Here is an 18,951-nt window from a genome sequence, read left to right as displayed (position 1 = left end):
CCTCTGGCCAGCTGAGCAACTTAATCTCTTTCCCTCTGGATCCAGGGACAGAGCAGCTTTGAAGTACAAATCTCTTATCCTTATCATTTAGTCTGAAGGTATGCCTAGTCCTGAGTTGTGTGTGGTAGAAAACATTGGAGAAAAATAATTAAAGTCTCTGTCCTTAGGAAGCTCACTGTCTGATGGGTTGTATATTAATAAGACCCATTCTTTTTGCAGTTGATGGTCTAAGCAGATAAATATTGCAGACACACTCACAAAGGTGCGTTATGGGCTTATGTGGATAAACGGGCTGCAAAGTTGGAGCGGGACTAAGAAACAAGTTGTATTAATCAAGGCTCTCCAGAGAAACAGAACCAATAGGATAAACAACCAATACACTTACAACTATTCTGTACCCATTTAACCATTCTGTTTTACATTTTCAGTACAGCATTCAATAAATTAAATGAGGTATTAAACACTTCATTATAAGATGGGCTTTGTGTTAGATGATTTTGACCACCTGTAGGCTAATGGAAGTGTTCTGAGCACATTTAAGGTAGGCTAGGCTAAGCTGTGATATTCAGTAGCTTAGGTGTATTAAATGCATTTCAATTTGATATTTGCAACTTTCCATGGGTCCATCAGAACATAAACCCATCGTGAGTTGAGGAAGATCTCTACTGTTGAATTCAGTTTGCTAAATCATTTGTTGAGGAGCTTTGCATCATCTGTAATTTTCTTGTAGTATCCTTTACTGGCTTTGGTATTAGGGTAACGCTGGCCTTGTAAAATGGGTTTGGAAGTATTTCTTCCTCTTCTAACTTTTTGGAAGAGTTTGTGAAAGACTGGTATTAGTTCTTCTTTAAATGATTGTTAAAAGTCACTAGTGAAGCCATCTGGCCCTGAACTTTTCTTTGTTGGGAGGTTTTTGATTATCAATTCAATCTTCTTACTAGCAACTGGTCTGTTCAGATTTTCTGTTTCTTCATGATTCAGTCTTGGTAGATTGTATGTTTCTAGGAATTTATCCATTTTTTCTGTGTTGTCCAATATGTTGTCTTATAACCGTTCATAGTAGTCTCTTATAAGCCTTTGCATTTTTGTGGTGTCAGTTATAATGTCTCTTCTTTCATTTATAATTTTATTTATTTGAGTCTTTCTTTTTCTTGGTAAATCTAGCTAAAGATTAGTCTATTTTGGTTAACTTAAACACAGCTCTTAGTTTCACTGATCTTTTCTATTGTCTTTTTAGCCTCAGTTTCTTTCCTTTCTGCTCTGATCTTTGTTATTAACTTCCTTCTAATAATTTTAGGGTGAGTTTAGTCTTTTTTTGTTAGTTTCTCTAGGTGTAAAGTTAGATTGTTTATTTTGAGGTCTTCTTTCTCTTAATGTAGGCATTTATTGCCATGCATTTCCATCTTAGACTGTCTCTGATGCACCCTGTAATATTTGCTATGTTGTGCTTCCATTTTCATTTGTCTCAAGATATTTTTTGGTTCCTCTTTTGATTTCTTCCTTGATTTATTGGCCGTTTAGGAGCATGTTGTTTCATCTCCATATATGCGTGAATTTCCTCTTTTCTTCTTGTAATTACTTTCTAGTTTCATACCGTTATGGTTGGAAAAAGATGCTTGATATGATCTCATCGTTTTACATTTATTCAGACTTTTTTGAGTCCTAACATATGATCTATCCTGTGGAATGTTCCATGTGCACTTGAGAAGAATGTGATTTTGCTGCTGTTGGATACAATGTTCTATATACAGTAGTTCCCCCTTTTCCATGGGGGATGCATTTTAAGACTCCCGGTAGATGCCTGAAACCATGGATAGTACCGAACCCCCTCTATAATATGTTTTGCTCCTATGCATACATACCTATGATAAAGTTTAATTTATAAATTATACACAGTAAGAGATTAACAACAATAACTGATAATAAAACAGAACAATTGTAACAAATACTGTAATAAAAGTTGTGTGAATGTGGTTTCTTTCTCTCAAAAGATCTTATGGTACAAATGTAATGCCTTTCCCATCTTAACTAAGCATTTACCATGCGCTGTAGCCATCACTTCTGCAGTTTGAAGTGCAGCAGCAAAACCAGCATGAATTTCTTTTTTCCTTCCTCAAAGTTTCATAAATAGAAGCTTCATTCTTCCTGTAGATCTTAGGAACCTCAGCATATCATTTTTTTTCTTTCCTTTATTAAATTGAAACCTTTCACCTTTTCACTTAAAGGAAGAATTTTATGGCTTTTCTTTGGCATATTTGAATCGCCAACATCACTACTCTTGCACTTTAGGGCCATTATTAACTAACAAAAGGGTTATTTGAACACAAGTACTGTGATGCCTTGACAATCACTTTGGTAACCAAGACAGCTACTAAGTGAGTAATGGGCGAGGTGTGCTGGACAAAGGGATGATTCACTTCCAAGGTGGGATGGAGCGAGTGCAGTGTTTCATCATGCTATTCATACAGCATGCAATTTAAAACTTACAAATTGTTTATTTCTGGAGTTTTTCATTTAATATTTTTGGAGCACATTGACCTCCAGTTACTCAAATCACAGAAAATGAAAGGATAAGAGGATAAGAGGGGGGGGACTACTGTATGTCTATTAGGTCCGTATGGTCTAAAGTGTAGCTTAAATCCAATGTTTCCTTCTTGACTTTCTGTCTGAACAATCCATCCACTGGTAAAAGTGGGGTATTGAAGTCCCCTGACATTATTGTATTGCTATTTCTTCCTTCAGATCTTTTAATACTTGCTTTATATATTTAGGTTCTCCTGTATTGGCATAAATATTTCAAATAATATATCCTCTTGATGAATTGCCCCCTTTCTTATTATATAATGACCTTCTTTGTCTCTTACAGTTTTTGGCTTAAAGTCTATTTCATCTGATATAAGAATAGCTTCTTCTGCTTTTCTTTCCATGTGCCTGCAATATATTTTTCAATTTCTTCACTTTCAATCTGTGTGTTTTTTTTAATGCTGAAGTGAGTCTTTTGGAGGTACATATAGTTGGGTCTTGTTTTCTTTATTCATTCAGCTATCCTTTGTCTTTTGTTTGGGGAATTTAGTCTTTTGACATTTGAAGTAATTATTGATGGTCAGACTTACCATTACCATTTTGTTAAATGTTCTCTTGCTCTGTAATTCCGTTTTTCCTTGCTTCAGCTCTTGCTCTTTTCCTCTGTGATTTGATGATTTTCTGTAGTGGAAAGTTTGGATTCCTTTTTCTTTTGCGTACCTACTGTATGCTTTTGGTTGGTGGTTAATGTGAGGCTTAGATAAAACTTCTTCTATTTATAACAGTCTGTGCTAACAGCTTCAAACACATGCAAAAGCACCCCCCCTTTTGCATTTTATGTTTTGATGTCACAATTTGCATCATTTACATTGTGTGTTCATTAACAAATTAATGTTGTTATAACTTTAATATTTTTGTCTTTTAACCTTCGTAGTAGACTTATCAATGATTTACCCACCACCATTAGAATAACAGCATATTCCGAAAGTAACTGTATTTTTACCTTTACCAGTGAATTTCATGCTTTCGTATATTTTTCTATTATTAATTAGTGTTATTTAATTTCAGCTGGAAAAACTCCGTTTAACATTTCTTGTAAAGCTGATCTAGTGGTAATGACCTCCTAGAGTGTTTATTTGTCTAGAAAACTCTTTATCTTTCTATCAATTCTGAAAGACAGCTTTGCTGGGTAGAATATTCTTGGTTGGCAGGTTTTTTTCTTTGTTTTTTTCCTTCAGTACTTTTAATATATCATCCCACTCCCCTCTGGCCTGCTAAGTTTTTGCTGAAGAGTATGCTGATAGTCTTATGGGAGTTCCCTTGTATGTAACAAATTGTTTTTCTCTTTCTGTTCTTGTGATTCTCTCTTCGTATTTAGCTTTTGGTCATATACATTAATTATACTGTTTGGTCATATACATTAATTACAATGTATCTGTGTAGAGTCCTCTTCAGATTCATCTTATCTGGAACTTTCTATGTTTCCTGGTTCTGCCTGTCTGTTACGTTCCCCCAGTTAGGGAAGTTTTCAGCCATTATTTCCTCAATTAAGTTTTCTATCCCTTTCTCTTTTCTCCTTCTTGGACCCCTGTAATGAGAACATTAGTCTACTTGATGTTGTCCCATAAGTCCCTTAAGCGATCTTCACTCTTTTTTTTCTTTTTTCATTTTTGCACCTCTAGTTGTATGAATTCCACTTCCCTGTCTTAGACTTCACTGATTCTTTCTTTCAACTCATCTATCTTTTGTTGACCCCCTGTATTGAATTTTCAGTTCAATTATTTTCTTCTTCAGTTCTGTGATTTCCGTTTGGTACTTTTTCATAGTTCTGTCTCTTTGTTGAAATTCTCTCTGTCTTCATGCATTGCTCTCCTGACCCTGGTAGGCATCTTTGTGACAGTTGCTTTGAACACCCTACCAGATAAATAGCTTACCTCCATTTTATTAAGATATGTTTCTAGACATTTATCTTGTCCTTTTGTTTGTAACATATTTGTCTGTTCCTTCATTTTTCTTGAGTCTGTGTTGGTCTCTGAGCATTAGATAGATCAGCACAAGATGCGTCTCCCAGTCTTGACAGAGTGATCTCCTGTAGGAGCTGAACCTCATTGATCAGCTTGACCGAGCTCATAGTTGTCTCTCAAACTTTTGTGATTGTCCAAGCCTCCTTCTTTGTCCTTAGTGGCTCCCAGTAGTTAAGGGTGTGCCAAGACCTATCAGTGATCGGGGGGAGCAGTGCAGTCAGCAGCTAGATGCAGGCTGATGAGAAGCTGGACCCTCAGGCAGCAGCTAAGAAAGTATGTAATTAAGCCCCTTCCAGGGAGAAACAAGGCAATGGCATTTTTGCCTGCTCCCTCTGTGCTTCCTGTTGGTATATAGCTGCAGGGGTGGGTGTGCTCCTGTGCCCATAATAACTGTTTGTTTGTTGCAGTCCTTGTGCCTCTCGAATGTAAGGCCCATTGGTTATTAGAGCCAGGTGTTTCAGGGGCTCATCCTTCATGAAGTTGTCACAAGAGCTGGGGTGCCAGATATGTATACAGCCTCTTTTCAGGGAGACACTGGTGACTTGGTTTTATTATTGGAGTGGCCTGGAAGGAGAAGATGGGAGGAGTGTCTGCAACCTTCATCAGTCTTTGAGGAGGACCACAGCCCTGAGGTGCCTGCTAAGTTAGAAGCCCCAGGTGGCAGTGGCAGCTTTTTTTTTTTTTTTTGCGGTACGCGGGCCTCTCACTGCTGTGGCCTCTCCCGTTGCGGAGCACAGGCTCCGGACGCGCAGGCTCAGCGGCCTTGGCTCACGGGCCCAGCTGCTCCGCGGCATGTGGGATCTTCCCAGACTGGGGCACGAACCTGTGTCCCCTGCATCGGCAGGCGGACTCTCAACCACTGCGCCACCACGGAAGCCCCAGCTTTTAAAGTATCCACATAAAAACCTTTATCAGGGAAAGATGGGGAGCTGGGCGTTTTTTTGTCTGCTCCTTCTGTGCTGAACCTCAGGGAGCTAGATTGTTAAGAACTGCTTCTTTGTTTGTTACAGTTCCATGGGACTCATGAATGGCAGCTCCACTGGCTGTCAAAGCCAGGAAATCTGGGGACCCATCGCATAGGTGGCGGCCCTAAAAGCTGGGGTGCAGTCATGTATGAGCTCCTTCCAGGGAGATACTGGCAACTTGGGGAGGACCGGAGGCAGAAGGCGGGAGGGGTATTTGTTGGCTTTCTCTGTCTCTGGGGAGATTCACATGCAGTCTCTAGAAGCCTGCTAAATTAGAAGACGGGCCCTCAGGCAGCAGCTGTTATAGTATTCAGATAACACTTGCAGGGAAAGACGGGGAGATGGGTGATTCTGCCTGCTCCCTCTGCACTCAGCCCTGGGGCAACAGCTGCATCAGTGCTCGTGCACCCGTTAAGAATTGCGTCTTTGTTTGCTATCGTCTTGGGGACACAAGCCCCGCTGGCTTTTAGAGTCAGGTGTTTCGGGGTCCGTCCCTCTGTTGCAACCCTTAAAATTTGGAATGCTAGATGGGGGCTCCAAACCCTTTGCTCCTCAGGGATAACATGAGAGTTGATGGTTCACTTCCAACTGTGTGGTCGTGTGCCAGGGGTGGGGTTTATGGTGAGAGTGTGTCTTAGCCTTTTCTACCCTTAGCCTTTTCGATGTGGGTATTTTCTCATTCATCTGATGTGTAGAAGTTACTCAACTAGTTTCTGGATCTCTTTCAGAGGGAATTTACATCCACGTGTACATTTGGTGTATCCATGGGAGGAAGGGAGCTCAGGGGTCTCCTGTGTTGCCATTTTGGCCTACCCTGTCCGTTTCTTTCTGAATCTCTGTCTGTCTGTCTCTCTCTTTCCTGTGTGTCTATCTCATCTCTGTCTTGCCCACTATCTTCCTATCACCCTTTGTAGCCCCGTCTCTCTGTTAAACTACCTGTCCCAATGTCAACTCTCTTTTCTTTTTCTATGTGTAGCTACATTGCTCCTTTAGACCGATTCTTCCTATCAGGGAACATTTCTCCCAAGAGTTCTGACTTGATGATCAGAGAGGAAAGGCAGTTTTTTCCTGCCAGCTCAGTTAGAGAAATCCTGAGGAAGTCCTCTAAACTGTCCTGGCATGTTCTGACCACCACAGCCAAGATGTCTCATGATCATGCTGGATCATGTGCCATCCTGGGGCATCAGAGGGATGGGCTCCTGTGATTGACCACCCTGGACAAAGCACATGGCGTGAGTTGGGTAGAACAGTCCTGCAAAGGATGGAAGGGTTGTAGGGGTGCTAAGGCAACCATGACCAGAGGTGTCGGCTCTCAGGAGCCAAGACCGACTCCAGAGAAACAAACACACAACTTAATAACAATACAAGTGCTGGAGGATGTTCAGTCTTGATTCTGAATTCTCTAGCAGTTCAAAGGTGGGAGAGCTAGAGTAATCAAGGAAGACTTCCAGGAGGACCTGATTCTTGGTTTTAACCTTAAAACGTGTGTAAGATTTAGATAGGTGGAAAGGAGTGAGCAATCCTGGATGAAGGAGCAGTTTCTGTGCTTGTTTTATTGGTGGTGTTTGCCTTGTTTCAAGCTCCTAAGAGGCAAGGACTTTTCTTTTGTTAAAGAACATGGTGCTTGATGCCCGTAGTTAGACTGTCATTATGGTTCCAGTTCTGACCATCCTACCCTGCCATTGACCTTGGGGGAGGATAGAAGAATAATACCTGAGAGGCCCCTAGTTCTAAGAATACCAACTTGCTTATAAAGAAGCAGGGAGGCTGTGGAACAGAGGTGTCCATATAGTCCCTTCTGTGTGTCTGACCTCAAGTGAGTTTCACATCGGAATTTTGTCATTGTCATGGGCAGATTGGATTGTTCATTAATTCAGTAAATATATCAGTAGCACCTAATATATACTAGGCACTTAGGTGCCAAGGATTCAAAGATAAATAGACAGAATCCTACTTCTTTGAAGTTTATATCCAAGTACAGAATTCACGGAAGTGCAATTACATGCGACGTGATTGAGTCATGCAAAGCAGTGGTTCTAAGACTTGGCTGTGCATGGAAATAACCTGGGAGCTCTCAAGATTATGGATGCCAGGGCTTCCCTGGTGGCGCAGTGGTTAAGAATCCGCCTGCCAATGCAGGGGAACACGGGCTCGAGCCCTGGTCCAGGAAAATCCCACATGCCACAGAACAACTAAGCCCGTGCACCACAACTACTGATCCTGCACTCCACAGCCCGCGAGCCACAACTCCTGAAGCCTGCGCGCCTAGAGTCCATGCTCCGCAACAAGAGAAGCCCGTGCACCGCAACGAAGAGTAGCTCCCACTCGCCACAACTAGAGAAAGCCCATGCACAGCAACAAAGACCCAATGCAGCCAAAATAATAAATAAATAAAATAAATTTAAATTTTAAAAAAATGCGGGGCTTCCCTGTTGGTGCAGTGGTTGAGAGTCCACCTGCAGATGCAGGGGACACGGGTTCGTTCCCCGGTCCGGGAGGATCCCACATGCTGCGGAGCGGCTGGGCCCGTGAGCCATGGCCGCTGAGCCTGCGCGTCCGGAGCCTGTGCTCCGCAACGGGTGAGGCCACAGCAGTGAGAGGCCCACGTACCACAAAAACAAAAAATAACAAACAAAACAACAACAAAAAAAATGCGGATGCCTTGAGCTTATCCCAAAGGTTTTGATTTCATTGGTTTGGGGAGGGGCCCAGGCACCTGGATGTTTCACAGCTCACCCGGTGGCTCTCGTGAGCAGCCAAGTTTGAGAACCACCAAGGTTAGGTGGAAGCAGATAAAGGTTCTTCAGTGAGATGAGGGATGGATAGGCTGCTGGAGGGATGAGACCCACTGAGCATTGAAGGAAAGGGGAGAGGTAGCTGGAGAAGGAAAGGGGCAGGGAGAGAGTTGCATCTAAAGGACATTGCAAGCAGAGGGAGAAGAGCCAAGAAGGCTGGGAGCTGCTCTCGATGGACAAGTCTCAGTCAGTCAGTCTCTCTAGTTCTGGCCTAAGTCCCCGTGTCGTCTTAGGTACATATCCATTTCTCTGTGCCACACTTTCCCTTTCAGTCAAATATAACTAATGGTACCTGTTCTCCTTACCTTAGGCATCAGATGAGGTGAGGAAAAATGAAAAGATAGTGTATCAGTGATCACTGGGAAAAAATACAGCGTTAGAGTAAAACTTCTTTTATTCAGTATTTTTTGGGGAAAGAAGTATTTTACGTAAATGAACTTTTAAAGCAACTGAAATTTAGCCATTCAAGACAATAATCATTAACAAATAAAAATCATTTCATTTTTCCTAACATAGGTCATTTGCAACCCTATTTTCTTAGAGTAAACTGATATCATTAGCCTCCTGCTTCCTGTTCTCTGCATTCAGCCCCTCAGCAGAGATGTCTGATACTGAACCGTGCTATACAGCTATGGCCCCAGCATCAGAAGAAGTGTAGTAGATTTATGATGTAGAAGATTGGGTTTTGAGTTCTTCGGTCTGTTTTTCATAAGTTTTCAATTTGTCTTGCTATCTGGGTACCTTGATTCTCGTTGTTTTAAATTCTCCTTTTTCTTTCTAACTTGCTGCCTCTTCCCTATTGAGGACTGTAAAACCAGAAAGCCAATCTTAGAATGAAATTTAAAAGTAAAACGACTGTGAGTCCAAGCTTGCTGGAGAGGGTGGATTATGTGATGTCTTTAGTGCGTGAATGTTTTAGTGTCTGTGCTGCCTTTTTTAGCTGACTTTCTGGGACTTACTCTGGCCTGGATATCTCATGCAGGAGGTAGCTGACTAGGCTTTATGTGTGGGAGGTTGGAGGCCCACAGGAATTAGTTCGTCAGGATTCTCAGCCTTCCTTTTTCTGACCATTGACCATCAACCTTTAAAGTTTCCCACTCCTATCACCAGAATTGTGTCCCTGTTAGACCAGATTTTGAATGTTTGTCACCATTTATTGTTCACAAGGCAGAGGTAAGGAAGGGCAGATAGGTCCAAACTCAGGAGGGTAGGAGTGTCTGGAAGCAGATAGCCAGAACGGAGGCTAAACCACCTTCCCCAGGGGCAGAACGTGGGAGTAGCACACCCCAAGTGGGAGGGCAGAGGGGAAGGAAGTGGTGGAAATAACCGGGTGTGACAAGACTGGGGAAGTGGAAGGTATGAGGTGGGGAAGGGTTGAGGACAGAGGTTTCGACCAGCTTTACTATGGAGTACATTACTCTGTGCTCCTTTATGTTTTTTGGAGAGTTACTGACTCCGTGACACTGCTCCAAGACACATGAGTTGTGACCATTATAGGTGACAGCTGCTAGAGAGAGCCACCCTGCAGGGGCTGCAAGTCGCCATATTCTGTGGGTCCCCACAGTGCAAGACAGGCCATCTTGAGAAAGTGGCTTTCTGAGTAATAACCCTGAATGGTTCCCCACTTTGTTGTCTGCCATCCTCACGGTCACTGAGCTTCTGACTCTCCTTTCCTTCCCCAGGTCGGTGTCCGGATTGGATAAAGAGGCGGACTTGGTGCACATGGAAGTGCGGACAGCTGATGGATGTGAGTACTGAGGCCGCCAGGCTGGACCCCAGGGAGATCTGCCTGCAGGTCTCCCTCCTCCCCCAATTTGCATTTTAATGGCTAGGGAAGATGAAAAGCCCTGAGCTCCCTTACTGCCGTATGCATTTTATTTCCTAGAGTGGGGGAGAGGCCTCCAGTCCCAAGGGAGATATTTCATTGAAATAAACCCTTAGGAATGAATTTTCTGGGGATGGGAGTTAATGCGACCAATTTTGAGGCTCCTGTTAGTAATTTCCTGGCATCTTCAGTGTAATTCACATAGGGATGGCCGTAGCTCATCGTGGTATTTTGCATTCACATGGTGAATAAGATGATGCTAGCTTTAAAAAAATAAACTTTATATAGTCAAGATTACCAAACAAAAGTAACTGGACACACTATTTCCAGAATTGTTTGTTCATTCATTCAGCAAATATTTAGGGATGGCCTACCGTGTGTCAGGCAAGATTCTTAGCCCTGGAGATCCAGGGGTGAGCCAGACCTCTACTGTCCCCGCACATCAGCCATGGAATCCGGGACTCCAACCATTGACCCCTTTGTACATCATACACCTGTCTACATCTTGAACAGAATTTGACGGATAAAGTATCATTTTGCACCAACTTAAGTATCTATAGGGCTCTTCCCTGTCCCAGAAAGATAAAATCAACTTAAATATGTGAAAATAGATGATAAATATGAAATCTGAAAAATATATGGAAATATAATTAGCATATACTAGATCACAAATAGAGCCAAATAATCCATGGAAATAATAGCGACCTAGGGGTGCAGCAGATCAAAGCACAGGACTGTGAGCTGAGGTCCTGGGTCCTGCCACGCACTAGCCATGAGACCATGAGACCCCCTAACCTCTCTGTGCTCTGGCTTCCTACTATCTGAGGATGCTCATCCTTGCCCTGCCTGCCTCGTAGGGTTATGGGTTGAATGTACAAACAGAAGGAGATTCTTTGTGACCTGGATGCAGGTATCGGATGTGCTTGTGCTTTGTCCATGGGAAGTCTACTGCTTTTGAGGCCAAACTCAGATGTATGCTAGAAACATGCACTTTGGGGAATATATTTTATTTGCTTTATTTTTATTTTTAAAAGAGTTAGAAGGCAAATGACACTTGTTACTATATACCTGGTACTCTTCTGAGTTCCTTCCTTCCTTCCTTCCTTCCTCCCTCCTTCTTTCTTCCTTTCTTCCTTCCTTCCTTCCTTCCTTCCTGCCTTCCTTTCTTTCTCTCTTTCTCTCTTTCTCTCTTTCTTTCTTTCTCCGATGCAGCCAGGGATGAGGGATGACCCACACTATTTTTACATTTTCTTTTTTTAACAGAAGAGTTATATTTTAGGGAGGTAATGCCACATATTCAAATTCACTGATCGTAAGCGTGGTGAAGCCTAAATTCGAAATTACTCTTAGTGCTGAGAAAAAAAACATGGAAAATTAGAGGACTAGTGGGATGGAGGGAGGGGTTTGAAGGAGCATAGCAGGAAAGCCAGAGGGGAGCAGACAGCAGCTCTCAGAAGATGACCCACAGACAAGTTTTCAGGACAACCCCTGCCTTGGCTTTGCTTGTCATGTCAACATTGTTAAGCTGTATATGTGATCTGTGGTGGTTGTAATATTTTAGAGTTGGAGGAAACTTTATATGCCTGTCTGACCTCCTACCTAGTGTAGGAATCCCTTCCCCCAGAATCTCTTATAGTGTGTCCTCAGGTTTCATGAGCTCAGGCTTAAGACATATCCTTTTCTACTGCTGGACAGCTCCTTTTTTTTTTTTTTAAGGTAATTTCTTACATAAAGCTCAAACTTACTTTCTGAAAGTTCAAGAATTCTGGTCCACATTGGGATAAGGCCTGTGGTACAGAACTGCTGTGAAATTTTATGAGATTAAAAATGCAAAACACATAGAAAAGTTCCTGGCCTATTGTCAAGAATTGAAAAAAGCAGACAGAAATATAACAGGGATAAATGTCATATGCCACACTTAGGTTAAAGTATAGTATATATTAATTCTGTGTCATTTTTTAGGTTTGTTTTTTTTGTTTTGTTTTGTTTTTTGTGGTACGCGGGCCTCTCACTGCTGTGGCCTCTCTCGTTACGGAGCACAGGCTCCGGATGCGCAGGCTCAGCGGCCATGGCTCACGGGCCCAGCCGCTCCACGGCACGTGGGATCTTCCCAGACCGGGGCACGATCTCGTGTCCCCTGCATGGCAGGTGGACTCTCAACCACTGCGCCACTACAGAAGCCCTGGAGAGCTTTTTAAAACACACCTTCCGTATTTCTGACAAGCTCCCAGCTGATGCTGCTGGCTAGTAGACCCCGCTTTGATCAGCACTGCACTGCACGAAGCTGTGGAGGGTGTGTGGGTGAATAGGACACAATCAGCATTGAGTAGCAGAGGCAGAGAAGTACACAGATTATTACTGCAATATAATGTGCCAAAGGCCATGGGGACTCTGTTTTGTCTCATGAAGAAAGTGCTATCTGTGCGAACCAAAAGGCAGGGTAGCCCAGTCGCTGAGGAGCGACTGAAGGCTGCACTGAAGAGCCCATGGTTAAGTTTCATCTTGGGAGATGAGTTGGATTTTCCCAAGGGGATGGTAGAAAAGGAGAGTGAGAAATTTATGCTAGACTTGTACTGTCCAATATGGTAGCCATTCAGTTACACGTGGTTATTGAACACTTGAGACGTGATGTCCAAATTGATGTGTGCCGTACGTGTGGAATACACACCAGATTTCAAAGACTTAATATGACTAAAATGATGGAAAATAGCCCCTTAGTAATTTTTATATTAGTTACATGATGAAATCATAATATTTGGGGTTAAATCAAATATGTTAAATGTACACTTTTCTGTTTACCTTTTAAGTATGGCTACTGGGAAATTTAAAAGGTCATTAGTAGCTCCCATTGTGTATCCATTGCACAGGACTGCCCCAGACTGAGGGGCTGCAGGTGCAGCAGCACGGAGTGTGGCTCTTCAGTGCGTGGTGTGGCATTGACAGTCCTGTCTCTAAACCTGGCTCCCACACTCTGGAGCAAACCCAACATAAACAAGTCCCTTTTCTTGTTTCGGTGTAAGAATCTCCACTCTTCCCCAGTCCTGGTCCTCCCCTTTGGGAGTCAGACTTCTTTAAACTAAAGCCATTGAATTATCTCTTGCCTTGGCATGGTTTAAACAGGGCAGAGCCAACCAATTTGGTTAATAAAAGTGTGAAACTTGTTTCTGCCATGAGATTCAGGATTCAAATGGCCTTTTCTCCCATTTTCTTCTGGAAATCATCTCTCTCTGAATGTCTCAATGTCCCCTGTGAATATTCATATTTATATTCATATTCATGTTCTCTCTCCCTCTCTCTCTCTCTCTCTCTCTCTCTCTCTCTCTCTCTTTCACTCAGTTACTCAGTCACACACACACACCTTCTCCATCAAAGAGACCATTGAGTGTCAATAGAAAGAGTATTAACTTGGTGCCCTAAGAGTTAAGTTGGAGAATTAACTCTGTCAATTAGAGCCTGTTTGACCTGGACAATTTTTTTTCAAACTTTCTGTGAATCTTCTAGTGCTTCACATGTTTGAATACACAAATATAAGAGGTATTTTTATAATTTTTTCCATCAGTTGGATAACAAAGATCCTATTGTAGAGTAAAATGTACAATGAGGCAGATTTCAGTTCAATGAACAAAGGAGGAACAATGAAGAGGACCGCAAAATGGTGCAGACTGCTTTGTTAAGTAGTGGATTCCTGTTTATTGGAAATTTTCAGGCACAAGCTATATGGGGGCCTTGTAGGACCCTGTAATAAGTGAAACTCGACATGAGCTCTAAGTTTTTAGACATCTAGACTTGAAATTTCTAGAATCAAAACCACAGCACATAGACTACCATTCCTTGTCCTGGTACTATTATCAACTCTTTTCATCAATTACTGCCCTTTCTCACTAAGCCAAGATAAAGCCCAGGACATCTTAACAGAGCATTCCAGGCAGTCATTAGTAATCAAATGGGCAAAACTATTAGCCCTGAAGTCTAAACTGTAGGTTCTAGATACATAGAATAATGGCTCTTAAAAAACTTTCGGTTACTGACAGTTTACTGACTAGTAAACTGTGTAACTCAGAGATCCAGCAGTATTCTAAGAACTCAGAGGCCAAGAAGAGGATGAGGGGGAGCTAAACCAACAGGATTGCAAGCCTTCTGTTCATTTAGACAAGGCACACTAAAATCTACTTGATATATTGAGAATATAGGATGGTTTTTGATAAAGGATCTCAGAATTTTAAAAAAGGGTTGGAATGGATTAGAAATTTTCAAACCGTATCACTCTCCAAAAAGCACCAAAATGTGTAACAATTTGCCCAAGGTTACATAGACAGTCAGTGACAGGGACTGAACCAGAGTGTAGATTCTGGTCTGATTCTCAGCCTGATTTTCCTTCCATGGTTCAAGTACGTAACGATTAGGATCACTGGTTCTGGTGTCAAGTCGCCTGGGTTCAAATCCCAGAACCCTGGGGAGTATCAGGAATCCTAAGGTATTCAGGATTGCTGTGGTTTCTAAATGTCTATAACTCTGCCAGGTTCCCCTTCTTTTCTAGAAGGAAAAGGCACTAGAATTCTCCTGTGAGCAAATCCATAAGCACAATAGGAAGGAATAGTCGCTACCTTTTCTTGCTTTGCTGATTTTTATTACCTACCTTGTCTCAGGTCCTGTGTTAGGCATTTGGAACAATGTCAGTATCCTTTGTTTTGCCCTGTGCCTACAAATAGTTTAGCCTCACTCCCCAGTCAAGGAAAAGGAGGCTTTTGGAAGCTAAATAACTTTTCAGAGTTTCTTGGAATCTGCTGGATTTCACTTATTTGCATTTGACAGTCAATGTTGTTATTTAAAATAAATAGCTCCTGGGTATTTCTCTAAGAAAAGACCTGAAGAGCTGAATTTGCTTTTTGTTCACAATTTTAATTCACTTTTTCAATTTTGACAATATTACCCAAAGGGATGGAAGTTGAGCGAATCATGGAAAGTTTTTTTTCTCTGAGATGGCAAAGAGGCATGACATTTAGGATAGTTTGAATATTAAATAATCTTAAAGGCAAAACATAATTGCAGGTCAGAATATAGCACAAATGTATCGGCTTTTAATGTAATTCATTTCAGCTTAACTTGCATTTGCTGAAGCTTTATAAAGGCAGTGCGAGGAGAGAAACAAAGATGACTAAGACTTTATCCAGGTTTCTAAGGAGGTGATCCTTTTGGAAAGGTTTGACAGAGTGAGAAATGCTGGGCTTCACGGTGAAACTCATTGATATAGATGCATGAGAAGCTTGCCTTACAAAACTGCTGGTGGAAAAGCAACCTCTTAGGAAGATAAGACTAAGGATGTTGGGTTATCTGCTTGGTTCTCTTTCCACATTCCTCAGTTCTCTGATCCAGCACAGATCCCAAGGCATCCCGTCTCTATCACTGGCCTGGGATTCTTCTGAGGGCAAGAACCAGTCTTATGTTCTCTGCTTTCTGGAACCTCAGGGAGTGTCTGATGCATGCAGCTTCTCTATACACCTTGACCCAATACAGAAGAAATTAATCAGTCAGTCTAAGGTCACCCTTTCTCACCAAATGAGACCCTTGGTCCGCCATCTGTAAGATGAGGGGGCATGAGGCTGGACACAGTGGTGCAATGGTACCACCTTCCCTAAAGTCTTGCTAGCAGTACAGCTAGTTGAAATAGGGCCTGGTCCTGATAAACTTATGGAGCAGATCTCTCTATTCACAGGGAACAAAGCTTTTGACTTTTAGTTTTTGTAAGTGACCGCACCAGCTCTCAGAAATACATTAGAAAGACATTTGATATTTAGAAATATACTGGGCTTCCCAGGTGGCGCAGTGGTTGAGAGTCCGCCTGCCGATGCAGGGGACACGGGTTCGTGCCCCGGTCCGGGAAGATCCCACATGCCGCGAAGCGGCTGGGCCCGTGAGCCATGGCCGCTGAGCCTGCGCGTCCGGAGCCTGTGCTCCTCAACGGGAGAGGCCACAACAGTGAGAGGCCCACGTACCGCAAAAAAAAAAAAAAAAAAAAAAAAAGAAATATATTAATTATGAGGATGATGTGACTTAACCATTTGGGGAATCCCTGTCTTGTTTTCCCATTAGGGTGTCCTAATGAGGTCTTCATTCAGTTTGGTCTTTCTGGTTTTCCGTTTGAGCATGTTTTGAAGGAAAGGATGGGAAATAGCAGTTCTAGAGTAAAGATTAATCCATGTCCACCCATTATCGTGTAATTATATAGTGCCTTCAGCGGGCTTTCCCTGCCTAAACGTCCACGTGCAGTTTTCACTCCCTTTTTTAGAAATTCCCTTCTCCCACAGAACACTTCTCTATCCATGCTAAACACAAGCACTGTCTCCTCCTTCAAGTCCTCCTTAATTATTCCAGCTCAGATGTGCTTTTTCTTGTCTGAACACCTATAGCATTTAGAGAAAGTAGACAGTGAGGTCAGTCCAGAATATGACTTTACTAGTAGGACCTGTGCTATCATGATCTTTTGATTCTCCACAATAAAACAGAACATTACTTGTTAATTGTACGTAAGAAGGATGCTGAGTGTCAAATCTCCTTCCTTCTCTCTTCATGATAAAAAAGAACTAGCATTTATTGATCCTTTAAAATGTATTCAACAATGTACTAACCTTTTTCATACATCATCTCATTTAATCCTGACGGCAGTCCTGAGAGGCAAACACTTACTTTGTTTGTACCTCACAGATGAAAAGTGGAACTGCTGCTCAGCCCAGGGCAATCAGCAAGTTCAGGATTTGAACTCAGCACTTTCTACCTTCAGAGGCCTTTCTCTCACACACCACAATATGCTTCAGAAACCTGGACCGCTTTGCTTCCTTTTTATCAGGCATCTTGTGTTATTAAGACAAACATACACACAAACAAACAAGGACACAGTTGTTAGAAGCCTATTTGGGGATTTCATGTTACATGATAAATATCTGCTTTCAGTTTCATCATGGAATCCTTATGACTGTATTCACTTGGAGATAATGTCCAAAGTCCAAATTTAAGACCTTTTGCAAGTTGGAGGCTTGAGCGAAGTGGTGATTCCTGCTCACCTTTGACACCCCCAGTCCCCTGTGACACCCTCGGTCACTTCCACCTGGTAGCCTGGCCTGACAGGTACCTCTCCCCAGACCCCCATTTGGGGTTCTCACCAGGCAGTGGGTATCTCTGTGTTTAGAAAATTAAAAGCGTTGAGACTTCTGATATATGAGTCCGGCTAAAGACTGCAAGGCCCCTGAATTTTAAGTGGATTTCCCAAACGCGTTTTAGTGCTGCTTTTCTGTTAAAGTGGACCTTTTGTTCCATGCTGGGCAGTGGCGAGCAGCAGGGGAGCCAAGAAGGAGGATGAGTTGACCCAGTAGCTCATCTACCAGGGGCCACAGTTTAGGTAGGTTTCGGTTTTGTATGGGGTGGCCTCTAATACGCTTGATTCTTTTTTCAAAGTGTCCAAGTATGGGAGTAAATAGTAAATAGACAGGGGAGAAATGAGCCCATGGGCGGGGGGGGATAAGCAGATGTCCTCCTGGGCACACCTTTGATTACCAGTACAAGGGGCTTTCCAAGACACTCTCTGGCGAGAAAGAAGCAGGTTGTCAAGTCAACCCTTGTGGTTTCTTTACATGTCTTCACCGCAGCGTTTCACTGGGTTTTAGTGCTTTATGCTAGGAGCAAATTACTCAGGCTGGGTGGGACCAACACTATGCCTGGTGCTCCAAAGCGCAGCCTGGGCTTCTTGCCTTCCCTTGGCCTCTCAGCCAGAAGTGGAAAGCCAGGCCATTCTCGGCTTTCTCTGTGGACAGAGACAAAGAGGAAGGGGTCCGCAGGCGGTACTCACAGAATGGGGAGCAAGATGGTCTTGCTAACAGGTCAGGGAATGTGGGGACAGGGCACAGTCTATTCTCTGGAGAGGTAAGCGGGGACCAGATTACGGAGTCGAGGTACAAAATGAATGGCTCCTGGTGGACTGTAGGCTTGTTTTGTTTGGCCTAATACAGTTTGGCCTGCACCATATTTTAAATTTAAATTAGCTGTCAAATTATAAACATTAGGAAATGTCACATTAAAAAAACTGGGACACTTAGCTTTATGTAGAAACTCCGAACATCTTATTCCTGCATCTCAGTGATGACTGATGCTGAGAAGCAGCTCCCTGTGAAGATGCAAGTGTTGGCCATTTTCCTGTAGTCCCAGGTGTTGCTCAGTGATCCCTGACACTGAGACCATGCGCCCACTGCCATTCATCATCTCACTCCAGCTCAGTTTCCTCTTATACATTATTTGCCTGGCGCCTGAGACATTTGACTTCATTAGGCTAGTTGTAAAAGGCGTTCTGTTTTACAGAAGAATATTTGGGCTTTGTCCCCGGGCACTCAGAACTGTGGGTGATTTTGAAGCCGAGAAGGCTCAGCTGAGGTTAGGTTTGAGAGATGATGCTGGTTCCTTGCCTCGGGTCCACCCAGCTTCCAGTCCATCCTGCACCTGAGCACCAGTTGTGAAATGGACGCAGCAGGCAACACAGATGGGAAGGCCTTTTCCAGGCAGGTGGCAGGGGTCGTGGAGAGAAGAGAGATGCTGGAAGCACTTCAGAGGCAGACTTTTCAAGGCTGGGAACCAGCTGGATTGCATGGCATGTGGAGGAAAGAAAAGTGAAGAGGCTTGAGCTACTGGGCAGATGATGAAACTGCTGATGGAGAGAATGAGATCAGTGTTTGACGTGTCTGGATGAAGGGCACCAAAGCAAATTGGCTTTGCCCAGATACAGACATTTGAAAAGCAGGGCTATAGCACATAATGAATTCATTTCCTACCAAAAC

General features: G+C 42.9%; 1 protein-coding gene across 1 annotated transcript in view; it reads left to right on the top strand.

Moving 5' to 3' along the window:
- SORCS3 (sortilin related VPS10 domain containing receptor 3) overlaps window positions 1–18,951 on the top strand; it is a 576,395-nt gene that overhangs the window by 414,346 nt on the left and 143,098 nt on the right. Inside the window, exon 6 of the mRNA XM_060033570.1 lies at window positions 9,990–10,054. Coding sequence (XP_059889553.1) covers window positions 9,990–10,054 — 65 coding nt within the window. The remainder of the gene's footprint in view (window positions 1–9,989; window positions 10,055–18,951) is intronic.

This window comes from Delphinus delphis, chromosome 16 (assembly GCF_949987515.2).
Source record: "Delphinus delphis chromosome 16, mDelDel1.2, whole genome shotgun sequence".
Classification (NCBI taxonomy): Eukaryota; Metazoa; Chordata; class Mammalia; order Artiodactyla; family Delphinidae; genus Delphinus; species Delphinus delphis.
This window is presented reverse-complemented; position numbering and strand designations above follow the sequence as displayed.